A 23,847-nucleotide genomic window follows, 5' to 3' on the forward strand; every position below is an offset into this window, starting at 1 on the left:
ACTCTATGCACAAATTACCTTTCTCATCTGCCAGAAGAGCTGTTTGGAAGTTGTGGGTCTGTGAGCTGACAGGATGTAGTGTTGCTGAGCACAGTCATTCCTGGGTGTGAGGCAGCTGTTGCCTTTCTCTCAGTGGGAAGCAGCCTTTGGCTGCTGTTCATTGATCCTCTGAGAGCTGGGACACAGATCAGGAGCACAAGAAGCACCTTCAGAACCAGAGCTGGGTGTCCGAGGCACACCGGAGTTGTCAATGCCAGCAGCTGGTACTGCATTAAACTGAGGAAATGGTGTCTGCAGGTGAAATTCTAACAGCTAAAACCCTACACAACAACCTGCCAGCCTGGAGGGTATTTTTATACTTTCCCAGTTGTTTTTATCTCCTTGGTGAGATCAGTGAGGAGCCTGCAGTGCTGCCTCACCAGAACCGAGGGCTCCATCTCTGCCTGGTACTGAGCCTGGGCCATGGCTTATGTAATATTTATGTTTTACTGTTGACTGCACCAGATGTTCACAGCAAATTCCCTCTGGAGCAGCCCTCAGCTCAGACAGAAATAGCTGCCTGTCCCATGATGCCAGTGAGTGTTCCATGATGCTGAATAGAGAGCAGAGCCCTGGCCACAGCACCAATTTAGGGCTGAGGGTCGCTGTGCATGGCACCCTCTGAGCTGGCATGTGGGATTGCAAAGGGAAAATTTCACATTTACAGGCCTAGGCTTGTTTTTTACAAGCAGCTTTTCATCATATGTGAAATGTGAAGTGACTGAATAAGGTTGTAGTTGGCTGAAAGAAAAATTTCTTTTCAGGGGATTTTTAGGATTCATTTGAAGGTGAAGTTTTATAGTGTAGCTGACAAAGGTCTCCTTCCCTGAGGGTTTTTACTCTTAAATATTGACATACCCTTGTTTTTTAAGTACCCCAAATGTTTTTCCCCCCTTGTTAACAACAGCTCCTTAATTAGAGATGAATCATTTTATGTGATGGCTGTTCTTCCTAATCCCTGGCTGCAGAAGAAAATGTGGAAAAGGCTTTTTTTAGCAGTATCTAAGTATTTCTCAGTATCTGAGAAACTGCTCATTTTCCTGACCCTTGAGATTGGTTCTGAACTTTGAAAATGGGGTTATGAGAGGTGCCTATAGGAACTGCACTCGTCTTTCTTTGGTGTTTTGGCAGCAAATCTCCCAAATCTCCCTGCTAATGGGAGATTTTAACCCTGTGGCCTGGTTGGACTGGCAGGCTGCACTGGTGTAATGAGGAGCTCAGTGATTGCTCTATCCTGACTTTAATGTTCCCACTTCACCTTTTCCATCCCAGATGAACATGGCATGTTAAATTGTGTTTCAGGATGTTCAGGATCCCTCAGTGACTGTGAGCTTCCCTCTGGAGGAAGATCCAAGTGTTTCTCTTGTTGCCTGGACCACGACTCCCTGGACCTTGCCCAGCAACCTGGCCCTGTGTGTTAACCCAGAACTGCAGTATGTAAAACTCAAAGGCAAGTGTGGAACACCTCTTCCTTCAGGGCCTGTGGACATGTATTTATGTTTTGTATTTTAGTCTGGTTTATGTGAAATTTACAGAACTTTCTGGGGTTGAACCAGTGATAGTGTGAAGGATGAGATCCACTTTGGATGTGGCTGATGATTTGCAGCTGCTCTGCTCTTGTTATTTAACATGAATTGAGAGGACTCTTCCTTACAAAATACAGATAGATGAAATAAAGAATAATAAATAAAGGTGTGTGTGTTTGTAGTCTTTAATTATACCTTCATCTACAAACACCTCTCCCCTTTTTTTTATAAAGTAAAATAGAGAGTAGGAATTTCCAGTTTCAACATAACCTCATGAATCTGTTGTGTGTTAAACATGAGGTTGTGCAGGCCTTTGCAGTGAACTCCACCTGTTTGGGTTTTCTTTCTTTGAAGAGAACTAAGTATGTTTCAGTTTTCAAAAGTTTTAACATAAATTTGGTCATCTTAAAAAGAATACTGGGTATTTTCAGAAATAATAACCTGAGGCCCTGAGCTGGGTTGGGATGTCTCTGGCTCACTGCTGTGGGACAGTAACCCTAAGTTAGCAGCCTGAATAAAATTTGTCATTGAAGTTAGGAAATCAGGCTGGTTTGGGATAGAAAATGAGTTTTCTTCATAACATTTCACTCAATTTTGATGTTAACTTTCTTTGTTGGTATATACTTATTTTATAAAGAAATGCAAGCATGTAATTGAAATAGCAAATCTCAGGAAGGCTGCATGAAGTGCAATCATTACCTCACAACTTAATAATATTGATTTTATGCAGTCATTGTCCATTTTCCAGTTTCAGTTACAATTTACTGAAACTTCTCAATTGCTTTTTTATTTGACTCAGCAATAATAGACAAGCTATTTCTGCCTCTGCAAAAACAAAACACACTGAAAACCAGTGGCCTGGGTTTTATCCTGTGGTTTCTGTTTAAACTTATCCTTTGGAAAGTGTTCCTTAACTGGCTGTGTGGGGAAAAAGTAGCTGGAAAGTAGTAAAGGATTATTTGGGCAGTTTTATTGTTACAATATCTTGCATACATTGAAAGGTTTCATAATGGTGCAAATGAGGGGATTAAACTGAGATTTGTGAAACTCCTGTTTTATTTTATATTCTAGATAAAGCCACAGGGAAGATTTACATTTTGATGGAGTCCAGACTGGTGGCACTGTACAAATCTGACAGTGAATATCAGATACTTGACAGGCAAGTACATAAATTATTATACTTGCTAGCTTCCAGTGTTTTTCTAAATGTTGTTAAGAAGATGGATTTCCCTGCATCTGTGTTTATATTTCAAAAATCTATAAAAGGAATTGAAATTTGCTGGAACAAATTGGTCTTGTATGTGAAGCTACAAATAGAAAAAAGTTTCATTGGGTCCCTGTATTGTGGGGAATAAAGGTTCCATAGTCCACCCTTCTCCTTTGTGTTTAGATAAAGGTAAAAGTTTGAGAAAATGCTGGAGGTGTGGTCCAGGTGCCTTCTTCCTTCTTCTACACATGATGTAAAGATTTAAAGGGAAATGGGCAAAGCAATCCCATTGGTTTTAGCAAATAAATATTACTTCTCTAATTAGTGGCAGCCATTGTTTTCTGCAGGGTGCTTGCTCATCTTGATTAGGTGGAAAAAGAGGAATTATTTGAGAAGTCAGGCTGGGCAGGGGGTGTAGATATTAAATTCTGTAGCTCTTTAGACAAAATGTCTGCCTTGGCTTCTCTTAAACATTTTGTATAAACCAGCAGCCTGTTAAAGAGGTCAAATACAACAAATATTTGTTTGTTCACTTTATTCAAACAAACAAACAAACCAGGAAACCCTATAAAACCCCACATAACCACAATAAAAAAATAAAGACTAGAAATGGTTTTGAGAATAACACACTTCTTCACTGGCATCAGTTATTTCTATTTTAGTCTTTTTATCAAGCATTTGAAAGCTGTAAATTGAAAAAGTAGAGGATATTTCAGCTAAGCAGTTACATGTAATCATTAAATTAGGGAAATGCAGAGCTGGAATGTTTAAGATGTTTCCTGTTCTGATGGTTCATACTGTGACAGTTGAATAATTTTAGATTTCTCCATTGATTTCTGCCCTTCCCCCCTCTCTGAGAATGCTCTTAATCTGTCACTTGGTCTGTACCAGTTTAAGCTGGTGTTCAGTTACTGAGGATGATGTTCAGTGCTCTCATTCTTCAGGCCTGGCTGAACTTGTGATCTCTGGAGTTTTTCCCTCCCCTCTGAGTCACCAGTGGAATCACTGAACAGTGTCAGGCTGGTCGTGCCAGAGCCCACTGGGGATTTTCTGTTGGTCTGATACTGAATTAACAGCAACTTTGTCTGGAAGTGCTGGGGTATCCTCCAGTTCCATATCTCTGTGTGTTGGAATGATAAAGTGTCAAAGCTCTCACCAACATTGAGACCTAAATTTGATCTGATTGCTTGCTGTCTAAACTGGCAATTCTGCCCCAAAAATTTTGGCTTTGTGTGGCTTGTTCTTGACAAATCCACATTTTATATTCTTTAGCACTTCTCTTACTAGAAACTGTCCATCCCTTGAAGTTGAATCAGGTTGTTAGATCTGTCTCAGTGGTTTTTAGGTCCATCAGTGCTTCAGTTCTCTTGGGAAATGCAGATACTCTGTTCCTTTTTGGTCTTTTGAAACCTGTTCAGAGTGTCTAAAAACTTCTATCAAAACCATTTTATGTTCTTAAGTATTTTCAAATACATTTGCTTTAGGCTTAAAAAAGAAGCAAGGTAGCTCATAGATTAAATTTGTTGATCTGTTGTCTTTTGTTTCCAAACTCTTCTTTTAATGCAATACTGCAAATTTAACTTCAGTGTGACTGCAGTCATTCTGTATCAGGACTGCACAGAACATTTTGGCCTTCTTTTGATGTGGTGTCTTCATCAGAAATTGGAAGATCCTGCTCTTTAAGGCAATCATGAACATTTCAGGTGTTGTATTTATGTCCCTAACACCACCAGCCACCCCCTCCAATCTCTGATTATTTTTAAATTTATTTTTTTAACCTCTGCCGATCTATGAGGCTGCTAGCAAATCTCTTTGCAGAACAGTATATTTTAATTCTTTTTGTATTAGTGCTATGGTCTGTTCTCAAGCTGATTTCTTTTCTGGTTTTGGTCATGCTCCAGTTTTTCTGTTATGTAAAAATTAATTTTCCCAAATGTGAGACAGTTAAAAGGTAGCTGGTAGTTGAATGGTTCTGTGAAAGATTTAGATCTACAAGTATCTAAATTCATGGAAATGAAATTTACCACTTCTTCTTTTAGCTTTTTTCTTCCTTTAGCTCACTTTTAAATTCTCAAGCAGTCAGGCCCTTGAGGGAGAAATTGATAGAACAAAATCTGTAGCAGGATCAGGCTGGGGTCAGGAATGGTCTGATGAAAATGTTCAGTGTCTGAAATCCCCTGAACTGGCTGCTTTGCCCTCGTGAGTGTGTCTGGATGTATAAACCCAATTTTGGCCATTCAGTGGATTCCTGTTTTATTTAGCAGAGGTGGGATGTGATTGTTGAGCATTTCCCTTCCCTTGTGTTAGATTTCAGTCCTTTGGCATATTAAATATTTAATTTCTTCACACTGTTTTCCCTGGTTGTCTTTTTCTGGATTCTAAAGAATCCAAACCAGAGATTTCTGATCTCCTGAGAGTGAAGGATTGCTGAAGTGATTTTAAACCAGCCTTACTGCTATACCTTAGGTCACAAGAAGGCACCATTGTATAAATTTTCAACCTGAAGTCCAGGACTTTGAGAAACAAAGCACTTCAGATCCCAAAATGAAAATCAGGAATGTGATCCACAATCTTAACCTTTCTCTGACTTGTGTTAAAAAAAATAACTACTTTTTTTTTTTTTTTTGTTTAAGCCAATTTTGGTGCTTCACATTCTGTATCTGTGTGGCTGAGCACTGGGATGCTTCTCTCTCATCTGATCCTGATTAAGCACCTCAAACATTCCTAAAGCTGTTTGTAATGTAAAAACATATAAACCATCTGCAAAGCTGAGGCTTAAAATGGAAGTCTCCCCTATTCCTAGAGGATATATTGTGTGTGCTGAGCTGGTATGGAGGGGCTTGACAGCTGGCCTGCAAGCAAAGCTGAGTTAATAGAAGAAATTAATAGAAGAATTAACAATTGATGACTTTCAGGTGTGTCTATAGCAAGGAAGAAGACAAAGCATGGAAACCAATTAGAAAAGATACATGAAAATTTTTGTAAGCTAGACTACTTTTCTTTCCCTGTGTGGGCTTGTTTTCTTGAACTGGGCAGTAAAAGCTGCTGCAGGTCCTCCCTGTGCAGGGAAACAGCTTTGGAAAGTCCCCCACTTTGAAAGAGTCAAGTGTTTTTATGGTTTGGCCATTGTTTGGAAGTTGTAGATCAAGGCCAGAGCAGGGAGAGACCACAGCTGGTACACAGTCAGAGAGCCAGCCCATCTCTTAGATTAAGTTATGTTTTAAGTGGATTTTCCTCCTGAAGTTGGACAATTTAAGCACTTCCAGGGGAGTTCTGAGCTGCAAATCCCAACCTAAGCTGTGCCTTTGTCAGCTGTTGTCAGGGGCTGAGGGAGCCAGGCTCCATCTCTGCTCCTGTGCCTTGTTTGGCTCAGCTGCTCCCCAGGCAGCCCTGCCTGTGTGGGGTCATTCCCTGAGATCCCTCTGGAGAGTTTGGATGCCCAGTTTGGAATAAGGAATGAGATACCTGAGCTTCACAGGCTGCAATACCCTGTGTCACAATCTCCTGTACATAAAACTTCAGGTGTTTTGGTCATTATTTACTGCTCTTGGACATGCTGAGCTTTAGGGCTTTGTTGCTATGATTATTGTGTTTGATCCAGAAGATTCTTGCCCAGCTTTACCATAAGGAGCTTGTCATTAATGCTTAATTCCTTTATTAATTTACATTGATTGTTTGATTGAAGCCCATCAGGTACAAGTTGTTGACTGGTAGCAGAGATGCATAAAAGACATTGGTTTTTCTCCAGTTTACCACAGAGGTGGGAAGTAAATTTAAGGAAATTATTTTCTTCTTCTGAAATCAAATTCTGTCAGGGAGGTGAAGAAGCAAATAGAAAAAACAGTTTTTAAAGTTGTTAATTTATGTTCTTGTAAATCCTTCTCCTCAGGTTTCCTGGTATTGTTCTTAAAGGCAAGAAATACAAACCACTCTTTGAATATTTTATTCAGGTAAGATGAACCAGTTTGGTGTTTGATACAGGATATAAAGACAAAAATAAAACCCATTCTGAGTATTCCTTGTTCATATTATAAAAAGATCTTGGGTTCTAATAACAAACTCCAGATTCTATTAAATAGTGAAAGTTTGAAAAACAGTGTTGACTTTTTTCTCTAATTTTTTCCTTTAAGTTTTAAATATACTCAGAGTAAACACTGGTTGATAAATAGAAGTTTGATTTTAGATTGAAGAGAAACTTCAATACATATTAACCAGTACATATTAACAAATATTCTCTCCTTTTCTCATCTGGTGAGTGTTGTCTTCCTCCTAAGCCCAGCTTTGTCTTCACAAGGGAATGACTTGGATAACAGCCACAGACATGTCATTGTCATTTCCCAGTGAAGATTTAAAATCCTTTGCTACAACCCTACTGATGTATCAGATTTATCTGGATGCAGCTTTTCAGCTGCATTAAGTCTGGCATCATAGATGATAAAAGAATATCTAGAAACAGGAGAGTTCCTAGAGAATTTTTCTAAATTAAAAAAAAAAAATCTGATTAAAAGGTGATTAAAATCTGATGAAGAGGTGCAGCACTGCTGGCCAGGCAGCTGGGAACTGCTGTGAGGGATTTGGCCATTTGAGACGTTTCCTGTTCTGAAAGATGTGCAGGAGTCAGCAAAGGTGGGAAAACCTCTGCAGGGAGCAATCTCTGATCTTTCTAGAGGAAAGTCAAACACAGCTGAATGTGGAATATTGGACTGTGCATCTGAGGGTTGGAATGGATAAATTTTGTGAGTCCCGCTGTACTTGTAAGGAGCAGATGGGGGCATCTACAATTTTTTATTTAGAATGGAGATCTTATCTCAAAATAGCTCCCTTCAGAACAAGCCAAACTTAATATTTTGTAACTTATTTGGTTCAGCTGTGACTGCAGTATTTATTTTATTATTTTTGTTTTAGGGAATAGTAAATAACCCTTTATTTTTCATTATCTTTATACTGAACACACTGAAAATTCTCATATCTTTTCTTAGCAATTTTTTTCCTGGATTTTCTCTTCTCTCTGTTTTTAGTTGGTATTTACCATGCTCTTATTCTCTGGAGGAAATAAGGAAAATGTGTGACTATAAAATCAAAATTTTATTTAATTCAGAGGTATAAGGGACATACAAAAATGCAGGGAAACTTTTGTACCTTTCTTGGTTTCCCCACATTCAGGAGTGTATTGATTTGCAGTCTGTTAAGCACAGAACTGTGTGAAGATCTGTGGCTTGAGGAGTAATTGACTTGGAGGCCTTCTGGAGAGGTGTGAGATTTAATCACACTTGACACTCTTTAAATGAAGTACACAGGTGTCTGGGCTATGGGAAGTCATTAAGTCATGGCAGGGATGTCACATTTTACTGTGTCACTGATTTTTGATGCACTTCTTTCCTCTTTTGTGTGGCTTGTGGCTCTGCCAGGTTCTGAGCAACTCTGTTTTGCTGTATGTGTGTTAATGAATATCAAAATAGAAAAATAAAAATATTAAAAATGAATAAATATAATACATTACATATTATATATTACATATTATATGATATATATTATATATTATATATTATATGATATATATTATATGATATATATTATATGATATATATTATATGATATATATTATATGATATATATTATATGATATATATTATATATCTATAAATTATATTTATAATAAATAATCAATGAGTAAATAGATAGTAAATAATATATAAAATGATATTTTTGTGTTACAGTGCAAAGAAAATGGTGCTTTTACTGTGGTGGTGGATGGTTATGTGAAGGAGGAGGAAGGCACAGGGGTTGTCCATCAGGCTCCCTATTTTGGTGCTGTAAGTATCAAGTACACTGTAGTGTATCTGTGATGTGAATTTTGGCCAGCACACATTGCTTGGTTTTCCAGCTCCTGGGGACTCTCTCAGGGTGAGTGATGTTCAACAATCTTCCCATTTGCTGCTTAAAAGTGTAAGAATATCATGTAGCTTTGTATTCTCATGAGCTCTTCCACTTAGTGCCTGTGCTAGGCTGGAGATTTTTGTGTCCCCCTCTGGAGTTTGTGTTGTGTGAGCTGAACTCACCACTGGATCTTTTGGGGGTGTCACTGAGCTCAGCTTTTCTCAGTCTGAAGCTGGAGCTTTGGGAAGGGCTGGCCTGTGGCACTGGTAGTGAAAACTGGCTTTGCTAAGTGGTGATTTTGGTTGGGAACAGCAGTTCTGCTCAGTGTTTCAATGTCATTACTCACTGGGCTTTTAGAGAATGAGAAAATGCTTTCACTGCTTTTGTCCTGAGACTTTATCCCTTGGTGTGAAAGGATTTTGTTGCACTCCATTCTTTTTTTTTTTTCCTGTCTTTATTGTCCCTTCTCTCAGTCTGTTCTTTTTTAAGGCTAAGAGGAATAATTTGTCATGGATTTAATCATTTCAGTTTTTAGACACTTGAATTAAATGCACTGTTTTAGGCTCATTGTCCTTTCTGTAGAGTGTCCTGTCTTCAGCCATTATCCAAATATGCCCTCAAAAAACTTGCAGTGCCTAGCAATTAGCAATCCCTGGACCACGAGCTCTGTCATAATTTCCAGAGAAACTTGGCATTAGCAACAGGCCTCTTTGTATTCATGTGAAATAGCCCATCCTCTTCCATCCTTTTTGCCCTGCATTTTGCTGAAGGGAACATCCATTGTGGTGGTGTTTCCCTTGTCAGGGTGATGGTTGATATGAAAAGATGTTCCAGCTTAATATAGCTCTGAATAAAGCAAATTAGAGTGGGTTGTTTTAGCAGTTAATGAAGGAAATGGTGGTGGCTGGTCAGTGTCCTCAGGAGGGTAAATCCTGTCCCACTTCTGCTCCTCAGACTCTCCCCTGCAGCTGAATCCTGGGTGTTCCAGAGGGTGGGAGTTGATTTAGAGTCAGGAGCTCTTGCTGTGGGAGATGGAGGGGAAGGAGCTCTGGACAGGAAAGAATCACAAAATCCCTAAGAGTGGATTGTGTATTTGCACAGTCCAGTTAAATTTATTGGAAACAGCTTGTTGGAAACCTTGACTGGCCTCTTAGAGCAAAGATTATCTGCCCTCTTTTATTTGATTTTTTTAATAAGCCCACTGAGTTTTGTAAACACAGAGGAAAAAATATTTTTCTCTCTCTCTCCTCTGGGAAATCAGCAATTACTTGTAAAACATTTTTTTTATGAAAAAAACCTGAGAGTAACAGTTAAATGCTTCACAAAGAAAAAAATACATAAAACATTGTGTGAGGAAAAAGTGCACAGACATCACAAACAAAACCTTGCAGTCATAGCTAAGGAGAGGTTTGATAATTTTGGTGCCTGAGTCAATGGGCTGTGCTGCCTTCACAAGGAAAGTGCACAGTGTGTGTTGCACTTAAAGCTGCTGCCTTCTTTTTGGGGTGCATGTAATTCAGTTTTGACAGCCCCTGGATTATTTCTGTTCAGAAAAGCTCCCAGAGGTGCTGGTGTAAGCTCAGGATTTCATTATTACGCAGCAGGCTGTGTGCAGAATCCTGCTGGTATTGCTTGTTGGCCTTCAGACAGGCTTAGCTGAAGGAAGGGAGATGGTTCATGGTAGCAGGCAGAGTTCTGTTCCTGCTTAATTGGCTCCTCTGCACCTTCCTGTTGAGGTGAAGGTGAATAAAAAAGGAATAACTGCACCAGGATGGTCAGAGGTGAGGAAACAAAGCACAGTCCTTCACAGCAAGCCTTGAGTCTTGTCTCTGTCCCTTCCCATCAATATAAGTGAGTCCCTTTGATAAATAAATTTGGAAAGACAGGATTTTATTTATTTATTTATTTAAAATCCTACTTATCCTAAAATCCTACATGATACATGTTCTGTATTGCTGATAGCTCAGCAATGTATCCTTCTCCAAAAAAATAGAAAGTAAAAATTCACTTCCATTTAGTTCCAGGTGTTGTTTCATTTTCATTGTCTTGTGTGATGCCTTTGCCAAATGCAAGCTGCCACACCATATCAGAGCACTCTGTTATTTCAGTTCAAAAGACATCAAAATTAAAGCTCACAGAACAAGACAAACCTGTATTAAAAATGCTGTAAACTCATTGTACCTCCAGATTAACATGACACTGAAATTCAGCTGCTCAGGTATTTCATCATATGTAGATGTATGTGCAGTCAACTTAAAAGCTTTAGTAACACTTGAATTTGCATACGAATTTTTAATTTGCAATACTGCTAGTGCCTGCTCAGGCTTTGACACACAACTTTCATAGATCTGTTACTGATGCACTTTTTTTTCAGTGCCTGACACTTTTGGCAAAAGTGATGTTTGTTTTTGCTAAGAAGTGCTGAAGGTGAACATTTGACTTTGTGTTCCTGTTATTTTGTTAAAATTTCACATAAAAAGCTTTTGATTTCTCACAAATGAGCTGTACTTATTAATTTTGTATATTACAACTTCTGTGTGTTATCTTTTGAGGGATTTTGGGGTGCAGGAGTGAGCACTATCTTGGAATAGTGCAGGAGTAACTCCTACCCTGGAAAAACCTGATGTTGATCTTGGCTTTTATGTGAGCAGTAGTGTTGTGTGCCAGAAACTGTCCTCACTGTTGGAGAGGCTCTTCTGGGTCACAAGGGCAGGGGCAATAATTATGGGATGCTTTCTGCAGCTGCTGGACAGGTGTCCTGGTTTAGGGCAAATCTGGGAGAGAATCTCCAAAGGGGGCCCCTCTAGACAGCAAACCCAACTGGTTTGGGAAGGATTCCTCAGAGAGAAGTGGAAAGAACCTGTTTATTTAACAGGCACAGCACCCCCAGCACACTGAATGAACAATACCAGGTGGCACCACTCTGAAAAAGATGACAAATTCAGAAAGTCTCTCTTGGGAGTGGTTGCTCTGTTATCAGTCCCTCTGGTGCTGGGGCAGCTGCTGCAGCCACAAGGTGCAAATTCTCGGTGTTTCCCAGGTTCAGACTGGAGCAGGTTTGAGTAGGTCCAAAAAAGGAAAGGAGAAACAATCCAGGAAGAAATTTTGACTGTTCAGCTAAACTAGCTAATGAGCAGAAGCAAGAGGAAGCAGAAGCGAAGTGAAAAGGAAAGCAAAAAGCAAAAGCAGCACCATGTATTGTCCCGTCTGTATGTCTTTCTGATAAGAAACCAAACCAAAACTTTCACTCTTCAGAGCCAGTCTTGAAGGCACAGAACATGATATCCAGCATAAACAGAACACAGGAATGGGGATACAAGCATCATAACACCACCCTAGGGCAACAGGGCTGTGCTCTGCTGGGAGTGCTGGGGCTGCAGGGATTTGTTGTTTCTGTGTGTAAAACTTTGGATTTGTTGTTTCTATGTGTAAGGTTTTGGTCCATGAAGCGGCCACATTCCCCATCTGTGGATGGATTTCATCCTTGTAAAACACAGCAGGTCTGGCTTAGGAGAATGGGAGCCTCAGGGGTAGTGGTGAGAGCTGGAGGGGCTGGGTGAGGCCACAAAGGACATGGGAGCTCTGCCCTGGCACCCCAGAGCTGGCTCACCTGGCTTGGTCAGGGCCAGGGAAGGAGAGCTCAGGGAGCTGTGGAGCCCTGCATGTGAAATGTGCATTTACACCCTGTCCTTGGGCAGCCTCAGAGGGTGCTGTAGGTGCAGCTCCTGTGAAACAGCTGCTGTGTATCCTGGGTCAGATACAGATTTACTGTCACTTCAGCCTGGAAGCTAAAATCTAAACTTTTCTACTGATTTTGTTTTAATCTTTTCTCCGATACCATTGTTGTTCAGTCATGTTCTGGAAAGTCTGAAGCAACCCTTTTTTTTTTTTTTTTTTTTTTTTTTTTTTTTTTTTTTTTTTTTTTTTTTTTCCCCTTACTGCTACAGGAAATTAAAAATTTAAATGGAGACTGGCCAGGAAAAAAGAACTATGATGTTGTCCATGTGTGGTTCTTGGTCAGTAGCATTGCCTATGGGCCAAAAATGATTGAGAAATACAGGTTTAAAGGCTTTGGCTCGTTAAGACATTCAGAAAATGGGATTGCTTACGTGAAATGCCAGAATTAGATTGATTAAAACAACCTGCTTTCTGAAACATGCCCTGTTGGCTGGAGAGCTGGGCAGATCCAGGCTCAGGATGGAGTGATGGATTCCTTTGCCGTGCAAGGGTTGCCTGAAGCTGTTCACTCCATGGGTGTGTGTGTGCTCAGACACATCAAATACATGTGTGTATATGCACTGATGTGCAGAGAAACACATCCACATATCCCCTGTACTAGGGCACAGCCTGAAGAAATCATAATTTTCTGCATGAATAAAACTACAATCCTGTAAAAAAGGACTTTTTCATAAGCACTTGGGATTAGTGAAGCCTGAGTATTTTGCTATTCTTGTCCAGTCATCACATTTTCTGTTGAATATTTCATTTCTGTTTCGAGGGATGGATATCTTAGCCAGTATTTTGTATTCTTACAGCTTGCTGCTTGTCTCTTTTGCAGGATGATTACAGAGTCTGCATGGATTTTAATATCATTCAGAAGGACTCTGTGCCTGTGTGTCCTGTGGATGCATCAGGCTGCTTCACAGCAGAAGTGACTGACTTTGCTGGGCAGTATGTGAAGGTCAGTGGGCCTGAAATACTTTATTCAAGACATTTTATATATAGTAGGAGCTTTCTTTTCTTTCCCTGTGTGGGCTTGTTTTCAATGTGTGACTGGTATCTGGATAAATTAAAATTTGTTTTAACATTTGTTTAATTTGTTAATTAAGCAGCTGAGAAAAAAGGTGAAATGCAAGTGATGTTGTGGTGAGAGGGCAGAGGAGGATCCTGTCTGCAGACTCTCACTCACTCTGAGCTTTCTCCTGACCCGCGTGTCATGTCCAGAGTCTCCAGGCACATCTGAAGGGCCTCCCCTACCTCTGGATGACTCTGGATTTCCAGGTGCCATCACTAAGTTTCTCCCAGCCAGTTAATGTAATGTGGCTCCCTAGAAAAGAGAAATTCCATCCTTTCCCCACTTGTGGGCTGTGCTGCAGTGGGAATTTAATTGCAGTAGATGCAGGAGAATCCCTGGAAAAGGAACCTCCAGGAACTCCACATTGCTGCAGATACAAATCCCGAGCAGGGAGTGCCTCTTAAATTCCATGTCCTGAGAAAACAAATTGCTTTTAGCCCTGCTGCTCCAGTTTGATAGCAAAGCAAGTTCTGGAAACAAATGCAATGCAAGATTTTACAATTAAGTTGAGGATTCAATCAGCTGTCTTTCCTTCCTGCTTTATGCATTAAGGCAAATAAGAGGACACTGGAGGCTCCATGTTTAGCTTCTTGCTGGTAAAAATCTGAATGCAAGGCTCTTGGAAAATTATCTTATGATACTGAATTTTTCACTCGTGGATATTTGTATTTTTTTTTCCTTAATGTCATATTGACACTTGTATGTTCAGTAGATTGTCTTGAATTATCAATACATGAAATTGATTGAATTATCAATTATCAAATTTCCAGCTTAGCATGAAATCCCAGTTAGTTAGGGAGGTACTGTGAAATATGCTTCAAATTCTGAAAATCAGTCATTTTAGAGGAATGTGGTATCAGGAAGTTTAAATATTGGGTAAAAAGCACTGTGTGATTTCCTGCCACAAAATTAGAAGACTCAGTCATTAGGATATTAAACAATGTGGTTTCTGGCTTGTATTGGTGCTTCAGAAAATCTAAATTTTACACACAGTTGTATGTATATGGAAAGGGAGTTAAGGGTATAAAAGGACTGATGCTTTAATTTATGAATTTTAATGTATTCATATAGCAGAGACACATTGAAGACACTGTAAATAAACAGGGTTTGGAGAGCAAATAATTTTGCTAATTTAGTGTTTTACAGTGCCCCTGCAGGAAATGTATAAACTTGATAGCAACTTTGTGTGTGTGTGTAAATGCTGGGTTATGCATAGATTTTTTTATAAAATAATTTGAATATCTGAGACAAACCCTGTGGTAGCTTAGAGCAGTGTGCATTCCAAGGCCAATGTGTGTTTCAGGATGCAGATAAGCACATCATCAAATGGCTGAAGGAGAAGGGCCGGCTCATCCACAGCGCCACCTTCCAGCACAGCTACCCCTTCTGCTGGAGGTAAGCTCACCCCTGCACCTGCCTTCAGCACAGCTTCCTAACACACAAATTCTTCAGCTTTCTCCCATATTTTCCCCTCTTTTACTTAATTTTCCTGCCAAAACTAAAAGTAACACAAACCGAGGTTATTAATTCAGGCGAGCTCCAGTTTTGGTTTAGTCATCAAGAAATTTTTCTTTTTTTTTGCCATAAAACTGATGAGCTTAGGTGTAGTGCTGAAATTTAGTTTCTATTCATGGTTTTAAATGTAGTTTGTAGTTTGTGTTGCTCATTTCTTGGGGTAGAACTCCTAACTAACCACCTCTTGTAAAAAAGGTTATTTTTTAAGCAGCTGAGTGATGGGAAAGGATTTTTTTGATACCCTTTGAATTGTATCCAAATAAGCATATCACAGAAGGTCTTTAGATGTTGGTGTTAAAGCTTTGTATATTTTGAATGAAATGGCTAAAATATAGCTCTTTTGAACCTTGTAGAATGACTTATTTCTTTGAAAGAAGCCCAGTTGCTAAAAATGTGGAAACATCTCCCTAGGTGGAGGTCTCTGGGGGAAGTCTCCATGTGGAATTCTCCATGGGCCTTCAGTATCAGTGAACAAACAAGTTTTGGTTCTGAGGAATACAGGGCTAGACAGATTTAATCTAGAAATGAAGCTTGTTTTTATTAGTGTCTTCCCTGGTTTGAAATTTCCATGGTTGCTGTTGTAAAAAATCACCAAACCATATCAAATTAAAAGAAAAAGAACCTTCAGTAACCTTTTAGTAGAGTATTAAATTCTTATTATGAGCAAAGACAGACTTAAATTAAAATATCTAATTTAATTATCTGAAATGGCTTGAAGATTTTAAGGCTTATCTGATGTATACAGCACCTGTACTGAAATAGCTGTGATAAAAGCTCATCTCTCTGTCTGGCTCTGACTCTGCCAGGTGAAGTGTTCTAGCAGGGTACATTTATCTTTAATTTATAGCAAAAATAACCTTTGCTTGCTCTTGAGCAGCAGGATTGGTTTGTTTCTAGCAGCTGCCTGGAGGAAGAAGGGAAATTGCTCTTCAAGTGTTACGTCCTTGATGATTTGGGACAGCTCTTGAAAAATGGCAGGCCCAAAATCAAGCAAGGCTTGTGTTTTTCTTGTGCAGCAACTCAAATATCCAGTCATGGCCTTCTGAGAGAAGAGCAGGGATGCAGAAGTGCTGATTCTGTATAAGATCCTTAATCCTGCCACTCTGTTGACATTTTTGTTGATGGATGATAAGTTGCAGGCAGCACCTAGCAGCAAATTATCCGGTGGGAAGAACCGAACAATGGATTCTACTTGAAAAGCTCATTTCACTGCCATCACAAATCAAACCATAATTGGAATATGCTAAAAGTAGAAAAGTAGTTCTTAACTTTGAACATAGTTATAAGTTATATTGATTAATGGAAGAAAACTTTGCAATCAGACTCTTATTAATGTACTCCTGCTTTTCCCTGAAACCAAGCAGTTGTTGAATTCTTGGGATGTTGAGAAATTTGTCTTCTCTTTTCACATATCATGAAATCAGGATCCTTCTCTGTTAAGTAACTTTCTGTCAACTAAACTTTATGAAAAACACAACAGCTTGGTAAGGACAGAGTAGATAATTTTCAGTTAGAATTTGTCTTTATTAGAACTGGTGAAAATGGAAGACATTGGTCAGAACTGGAGATCTTGGGAGTCTTGAGATCTTGGGTGTCCCTCAGAGCTCCTGCCTGCCATTCCTTTGGGAACAGTGTTGGGAAGCTCCTCCACTGGCAGATGTGGAGCTTTGACTTTTCCAAACGAGTAAGGCAAAGCCAAGAAGCATCTTTATAGCATGGGCTCAATTATTGATCATTTCGTTCCTAAATTGCAAGAAAATGGAATAGGATCACAATTAATGTGATTTGATTCTTGTGATGTGTTTCTAAAGGATCTGTGTGTAAGGGGAACAAGACTTTGTTCAGTTGGGACAGAGAGGAATGGTAAGGTAGGAACTTTGTGAGCATTAGACTTGGATTTAAGGTCTGTTTGGGTGTTTTTCCCCTTGTGTTGATGGAAAACAAACCCAGCAGTGAGTCTTTCTCATTTGATAGCAATGAGTATTTCTCATTTGATTCTACAGTAAAATCCACTTGGATCTGGATTCCTCAACCTCCTCACCAGTCATGAGGGGCATAAACATGGGAGGTGTCGCTGCTTGGGCAGATTTTACTGTTTTGTTCTCTGCAGTCTCCTGCTGAGGCACTGCTTGGTAGTACCAGAAGAAAAATATTCAGGGAAACTTTGTCCTCTCCCATTTATTGTTGTTGTAGGAGGAGCAGAGCCCTGGGGGTGCTTGGAGTGGTTATCAGGTGTTATAACCTCTGTATTGGGTGGGAAATGTTCCCCTGCTGGGCCTTTGGTACAGATCTCCCAGCCAGCCCCACCTGCTGCTCTCCTCACCATTGTCCCAACCTTCCTTTTCCAACATGTGAAGATCATGTGAGAAATTTTAAATATAAGTTTTTAATATCAATTTTTTGTTCTCCTTGTTTGCACTTACTCAAGACCTTGTGATCATCATTCTTCAGCACATCTGAAACAAGATACTTAGTGAAATCAAAACACATTGTAGCTTGGGGAATGTTTTCTTTTTTACTGTGTGAGCAGTGAACTCAACTGTTCCCATTTTTTAAATTAAATTAAATTTGTAGCAAACCATCAGTAGGTTTGCCTTTAATAGCTAGGACACAACTACATTATTGTTACTTTGAGCTTTCACCACTTCCTTTAAGGTTATAGGTAGTTTAACACTTAAGCACATGGAAACATACAGCTATAGTTAAAATGGAAAGTCCTTTGAAGTATAGTGTTGAAAGAAACAATGTGTTTTTTATTGTTGGGCTTTGTGCACTGTGAGTTCGGCTTTTAAGGTCTGAAGAACCTTTGCTGTGGGTTTTCTTTCTTTTGTGGGTCAGGCAGGTGCACCTTTAGTAAGTACTGGCACAGTAGCAGTTTGAATTTACATCATAACCAGCAGTAGTTGTGGATTTCAAATGTGTTATTGCTGTGGGTATAAGTGAAATGAATTAAACTTTGGCTGTTTGTAGTGCTCACTGCACATGGGAGATAACAGGAGTTTCTCAGGTGAACTTTTGTGTATTGCCAAGTTCTGAACCAAAGTGACTCAAACAAAAGTAATATTTTTCAGAAACATTTTGTAGAGTGGAATGATGCTAAAGGAGAATGAGGTTCTTGTCTCAGTGTTGTTTTCTCCTCTGTACCCACAGATCCTATCCCCTAGGGCTCTTCTCCCTCCTCAAAATGGAATAATGGGATGGATGGGAAGGGTTAGAAATGTCTGAGCCCTGCTAGTGACCTGTGCCCACTGCTGGATCCCAGGATCCTTCAGAAGGATGTGCTGCCTGAACAGTTATTCAAGACCTTAAGCAGTTATTGTGGAACTGATAAATCAGAGACTGGGTTGGGACACTGCAGTCAGATGTTTGGAGATACTGATTTTCCCAAGCAATTTAGGAAATTGCTCAATCTGTGCTCTGGCCAATTGTGTTTCCATTTCTAAGCAATCCCAAGTTGTGAAACTGCTCTCCTCCCATAAGAATTTTCTTTTATTGCTTATTGAAGTAAGGAATATGTTAAGATATATTTGAAACTTCTTTTATATGCTTATCTGGATTTCTTGCTTTCCCTCTCCTCCTGGAATAGAACTTTCTTCTGGTTAACCCTAGGTGCTGTTACTTCTTTATGATTTGTGATTATTATTTTAAATGCAAGTAGTAAAAGCACAGCATAATGTTCCCTGACTTTTCAAGCTCATGTACACATAAAAAGTGATTCAGAATGAGCTCATGTGGAAGACTGAAACATGACTCATTTTAATAGTTGCTGAAGTTCATCATGTTGTACTATGTAGGAGCACAAATTTCAAATTCAAGTATCGTTTGAACATTCTCATGATTGCTCTTGCTATACAAATTCCTTGAATTACTGGGTTTGAAGGCTGTAAAATATTTTTTCAGGACTGGATTTCAAAATAGTAGCTCACATAAGTGTAACAGTTTATGTAATTTAACAAACCAAACAAACCCCAGCCTTTAACTGTGATAGTATTTCAGCAGCACCCTGTGAAAAGGAGACTGTCATGTGCAAAAATAAATATTAAAGAGCACTTTATAAATAATGTAGCATTTAAAAATGTGTTTGTTTCTTTTATTCCCTTCCCTGCACAGGTCAGATACCCCGCTGATCTACAAAGCTGTGCCCAGCTGGTTTGTCAGGGTGGAGCACATGGTGGAGAAGCTGCTGGAGAACAATGCCCAGTGCTACTGGTAATGTGTCCTGCAGAAATCTGATTTATTCCTTTCCCTGGAGCTGGGGGTTGTGTGTGCTGGAGCTCTCCAAAGCCATTCCCCTGTTCCCATGCTCACTCTGCTTCATATTTCCACTCCTTTTCAGCCAGTGCTGCTGCGACCAGTTCTAAGCAGAGTCTTATCTCAATTCTATCAAGAATGAATATTCCCTTGTCATTTACAGAGAAATACACTACAGGGTCATTAAGAGCGCCCTCCAATCATGGTATGCAAACCTAAACTATTCAGCATGAGAGAAACTGCAGAGGAGAATCATCCTGCAGAAGCAGAGATGTGCTTCCCAAAAGGTTCCACCTGAGGCAGTAATAGAGGCAGCTTAGGGCTGTGTATATGTTGTTCCAAATTAAACCAATTTTTAGACAAGTTGTGGTTTTTTCATCTAGTTATTACAGATAAGGTTGATTACTTCATCATAGGTGCATTTGAAGAAAAATCCACACCCACTCTCTCCCTAAACAGCCACAAAAAGCTCAACCCAGCTGCCTTAATTGTTGTAGGTAAACTCAGTTACAGTTTTAAAGAAAAAAATTCTATTAATGGCAAAAATGAAATCTTGACAGGTATATAGGGAGTGTGAAAAACTCCCTATGTTGTGTGAGATTTGTGTAGAAAACAGCAGATGAGCTTTAGATAAGAACTTAAATGCATTATTAATTACAGTAAAAGGGGACTCTTGGTGCTGGTGGCCTTTTAGGGAGTCAGTCCTGGGTTTGTGGTGTGATAGTAACAAAAGGACCTTATCTTCTGCACTTTTAAAAGCTGCATTTTTATTTCCCTTCCTGTCATCCATCACTTGTGCCTGAGAGGCTGAGACCTCCCAGTGAGCAAGGAAAACTTGGAGATTCCAACCTCATTCAGTCTTTTCTTCTGAGGGCTGCAGGGAGAGTTGGGATTCCACCCCTCTCCCACCTCCTTTGCCTCTTGGAAAGAAGGTGACTCAACCTTCAGTGAGCAATTACAGCTTGTGCTGCCTTTTTTTCATGGACAGTAGCTGGCAATTAAATTCTCCATGAGCAGCTTTTGCATAAGTGCTGACGTGGTGCAGGCAGTGTAAATCCTGGGATGTGAGGGAGAAGTCAGTGATCCAGAATGGAGCCTGCCCAAAAATGCTGCAGCACAAGCCCAGTCTGCCTGTGTCAGGAGAGTTTAGAGATTAGGGAGTGCTGTTTTCTGTTTTCCACAGCAGAACATACTGTGATCCTCCTTTGGGGCAAAAATAAGCTGGAGAGGGGGTGAAAGTGTTTGTTCTTAGCTTTAATTAGCTTCCTCAAGATGCTTTCACTGTTGGGATGACAGTAGACCTGCATACTTAATTTTCACATGAACAGAAGAAAAAATGTAATGATCCTGTTAAGAAGGGCTTGAATGGATGGGTTTTGCTTTTCCAGAAGCAGAGCTTCAGGAAGGAGCTGCTGAGTGACCTCCATTCATCCAGGAGACACTAATTAGTGAGAATTACTGCTCAGTTTGAGCCTCATGCACATATTTGGGGTTTCAGTGGTGCTTTTGTAAGTGCTGATAGGGGGGATATCAGTGTTGCAGAGGTTGAGTGAGAAGAGCAGACAATGCCATCATTTGGCAATTTCCAAAATGCCTGGAATTACAGCAACCATTTGTCCTTTAGGCAGTTCCTGAATCTGAACACAATTCCATCATCGAACATAAAACTGGTTCCTCAGGACTCCTCTTAAAACCATGTGGTCTTAAAGATTTTGGGAAGCTTTTTGTTGGGAATGTAGCTACAAGTAGAGATGTATGATCACAGAATTATTAATAAATAATATGTATTTCCAGTATGTGAATTCACAGTAATTTGAATACTGGGTAATCTGGAAGTTGGCTTTTAAAATCCAGCTTTTGTAAAGAATATAGAAGTGTTTTTGAGGTTTTCTTCATGTGTTCTCCATTGATGCCAGTTTTGTTTGGGCTTGTAGCTTCTGAAGTTGGCATTGAGACTGCTGGCCTTCTGCAGTATTCATTTATTTAAATTTTGGCAACTCCTTCCTTCCCCAAACCTACTTTTTCTGCTTTTGAAGAGACTTGATCTCTGAAAGTGTCACAAGAATAATATGTAGCTTTTTAAAAATTTATTTTTGGACTCTCTGGGGCTTCAGCATGTCCTGAAAATGAGAAAATTTGGGATAAATGCTTTTCCGACTATATTAACCTTTACAAAATGGGTTTGACTGCATTGCTTTTTTTATTCCTCCAAATGACTGATAGGTATATTTTCCCTTAAGAATAGCTGCCCTCTTGATAGATATCCTTTCTGATGAAATAGATTAAACATACTTGGACAAACTTTGCAACCTGATTGCATTTCTAATTAGTTTTTTAGTGAATTACCCAACTTATAAGGCCACAGTCATTCAAAATTTATTAAAACCAGTAAGTCTATTTTCATTTTTCAAAATGGATTTAACTATCACTTCCAATAATGGCTGCATGAGTAATGTGCCAGCATTTTTGTAAAACCAGAAGCCAAGAAACCCTCTCTGCTCTGTTGCATCCTTATTTCAGTCAGACTGGGAATTAACTTGTGCTGGATGTTGATGAAAATGCACAATTGGAACAGTATTTAGGGGGCTGTGCTTCAGCCTTTAATTGAAGTTCCCTTACTGAATGTTCTTTACTGTGTAACTGAGATCTTATTTAAAGAAAATTTAAATTAAAAAGATTCTCTTCTGTTTGGCATTCAGGCACCCAGTGCTGCTGTATTTGAGATGAAGAGGGGCAGGTTTGGCTGCTGTAAAATCCAGATTTGTCAGATCTTGGCTTTCTATTCTCTTGATAAGGAGAGTTGGATGCAGCACCAAGGTGCTGTCTGGATTTCAGCCTTGAATGTTGTCACCATCATTTTCTCAAATGGTTTGTTGAAAGAGCATTTTTTATGTACCCACAGACTAAACCAGGCCATGTTAGATTATAATTACAATATAGGACTAATTCCTGTCATCAGTGTTCAAAGTTGGTGTAAATTGAAAATTTACAAGTTACTGAAAGCAATAAATCTGTACAACTTCTAATGAGAATTCCAAACTCTTGTAGCTCATCCTTCTGGCAGTGGATGTTTTATTTCCATTCTTGCAGACTGATAGAAAAGATTCTGTTTAAATTTTAGCTTTGAACTCTTTTTTTCTTTCTTTTAAACCTCCCTCACTTAAAGTTCTCCTTCAGTAACTCCTGAAACATTGACCTGTAGCTGTTGCCAAGTTTCTGATGTTAAAGACATTGTGCAGTTCTGACATTGTTTGCATAAGATGTGCAGCACTTGCAGGAGTGGAAAAATGAGCATCAGTGGAAGGAAAGCAGTGATGGGAGACAGTCAGGGACTTCAAAGCAGCCAAACCTTTTGTTCTGGCATCTTCTCACCACTGAAGGACTCAGGTGCTGTAATAAAGAGCTTGATGTATGGTTGAAGGTATTATTTTCCTGACTTCCATCACTTAAGCTGTTAGTTCTTGCTGGAAATGCCACCCACAGCACATTTCTGTAGTGAAATTAAAATGAGAGTTTTGCACTCACTCCCTGCAGCTCCAGCCCAGGTGTCATCAAGCACATCAAGCTTTGGAGAGGCTTTTCACCCTGGTCATTTTAATCTTTGAGCACAAAACTGTGTCCCAGCTGTGGAAAGGTGAGATGTGATCAGGAATGATGCCTGTTTGTGTCAGAAACCCCGAGGCTGTGCAGGGATGGGCTGTAGAGCCACAATAGAAAGCAAATGTTTATTTTACTGAACTTGTCATTTTTGCTCATGTGGGAATCTGAGTCTGAGGCAGGGCAACAGAATTTTAAGTCATAACAGGATTGTAGAGCAATGGAAGAAAATCAGTGAGTCCTTTTTCCTTCTTTTGCTGCTTATTTTTGTTTTATAGAAAGTCTCAGGACATTTTCTTTCTTAGTTTGTTAATATTAATACATTTCATCTGAACAGTTTGAAATGTATGCTGTGTGTAGATTTTTTCATTTCTTTCTTTTCTTTAGTATCACCTTGCAGTTGTAACTCTTCTTTTTGAGTCATCAGTCACACTTTTCTTACTGGGGAATCGTGACTACAAATGAGATCCTCCCTCTAGTAGCAATTGTGATGTGTACAGCAACGTGGAGTCACTAGATGGCAACATTTCCCGAGGAAAAATCCAAATTACTGCCATTGCCTACAGCAGGAGGTGGAAAAAAATTGCTGCAGGGTTAGCCTTGTGTTTGTCTAATTTAGAGAGGGTTTTATTACTGTCTGTTATCAGACATGGCTGAGGATTAGAAGTGAATTTGGAGGCTTGTTCACTGGATTTTGATGGCTACTGTTCTGCTGTGCCTCAGTTTTGCTGTTTGCTCTCTGAGGCTCTGGTGCAGGGCTTGCTGCTGATGCCATGAATGCAGAGGCACCTCTCCATCCCCACTGAGGGGGCACAAGGAAAAGCTGCTGAAATAAACCCCCCAAATGCCAGTTCACAGAGCAACTCCAGCACTCTTTCCTTGGGCATCTGATAAATCTGTGACATGAGCAGTGTGTAGAATATCTGCCCCTGTCACAGGAATGCAAATGCATTGATAGATGTGCCTTGAGATGGATCCTGGGTGCCGATGCCCTACAAAATACTTTGTGCCAGCAAATGTTAGAACATTCCCAAGGGAGC

At 39.7% G+C, this 23,847-nt stretch overlaps 1 protein-coding gene across 1 annotated transcript in view; it reads left to right on the forward strand.

Moving 5' to 3' along the window:
• The window catches only part of IARS1 (isoleucyl-tRNA synthetase 1), a 95,514-nt gene that overhangs the window by 17,709 nt on the left and 53,958 nt on the right, over positions 1–23,847 (forward strand). The window contains exons 8-14 of the mRNA XM_058031823.1: positions 1,342–1,489; positions 2,637–2,724; positions 6,662–6,722; positions 8,490–8,585; positions 13,208–13,330; positions 14,748–14,839; positions 19,070–19,168. Coding sequence (XP_057887806.1) covers positions 1,342–1,489; positions 2,637–2,724; positions 6,662–6,722; positions 8,490–8,585; positions 13,208–13,330; positions 14,748–14,839; positions 19,070–19,168 — 707 coding nt within the window. The remainder of the gene's footprint in view (positions 1–1,341; positions 1,490–2,636; positions 2,725–6,661; positions 6,723–8,489; positions 8,586–13,207; positions 13,331–14,747; positions 14,840–19,069; positions 19,169–23,847) is intronic.

The sequence above is a fragment of the Melospiza georgiana genome, chromosome 11 (assembly GCF_028018845.1).
Source record: "Melospiza georgiana isolate bMelGeo1 chromosome 11, bMelGeo1.pri, whole genome shotgun sequence".
Lineage (NCBI taxonomy): Eukaryota > Metazoa > Chordata > Aves > Passeriformes > Passerellidae > Melospiza > Melospiza georgiana.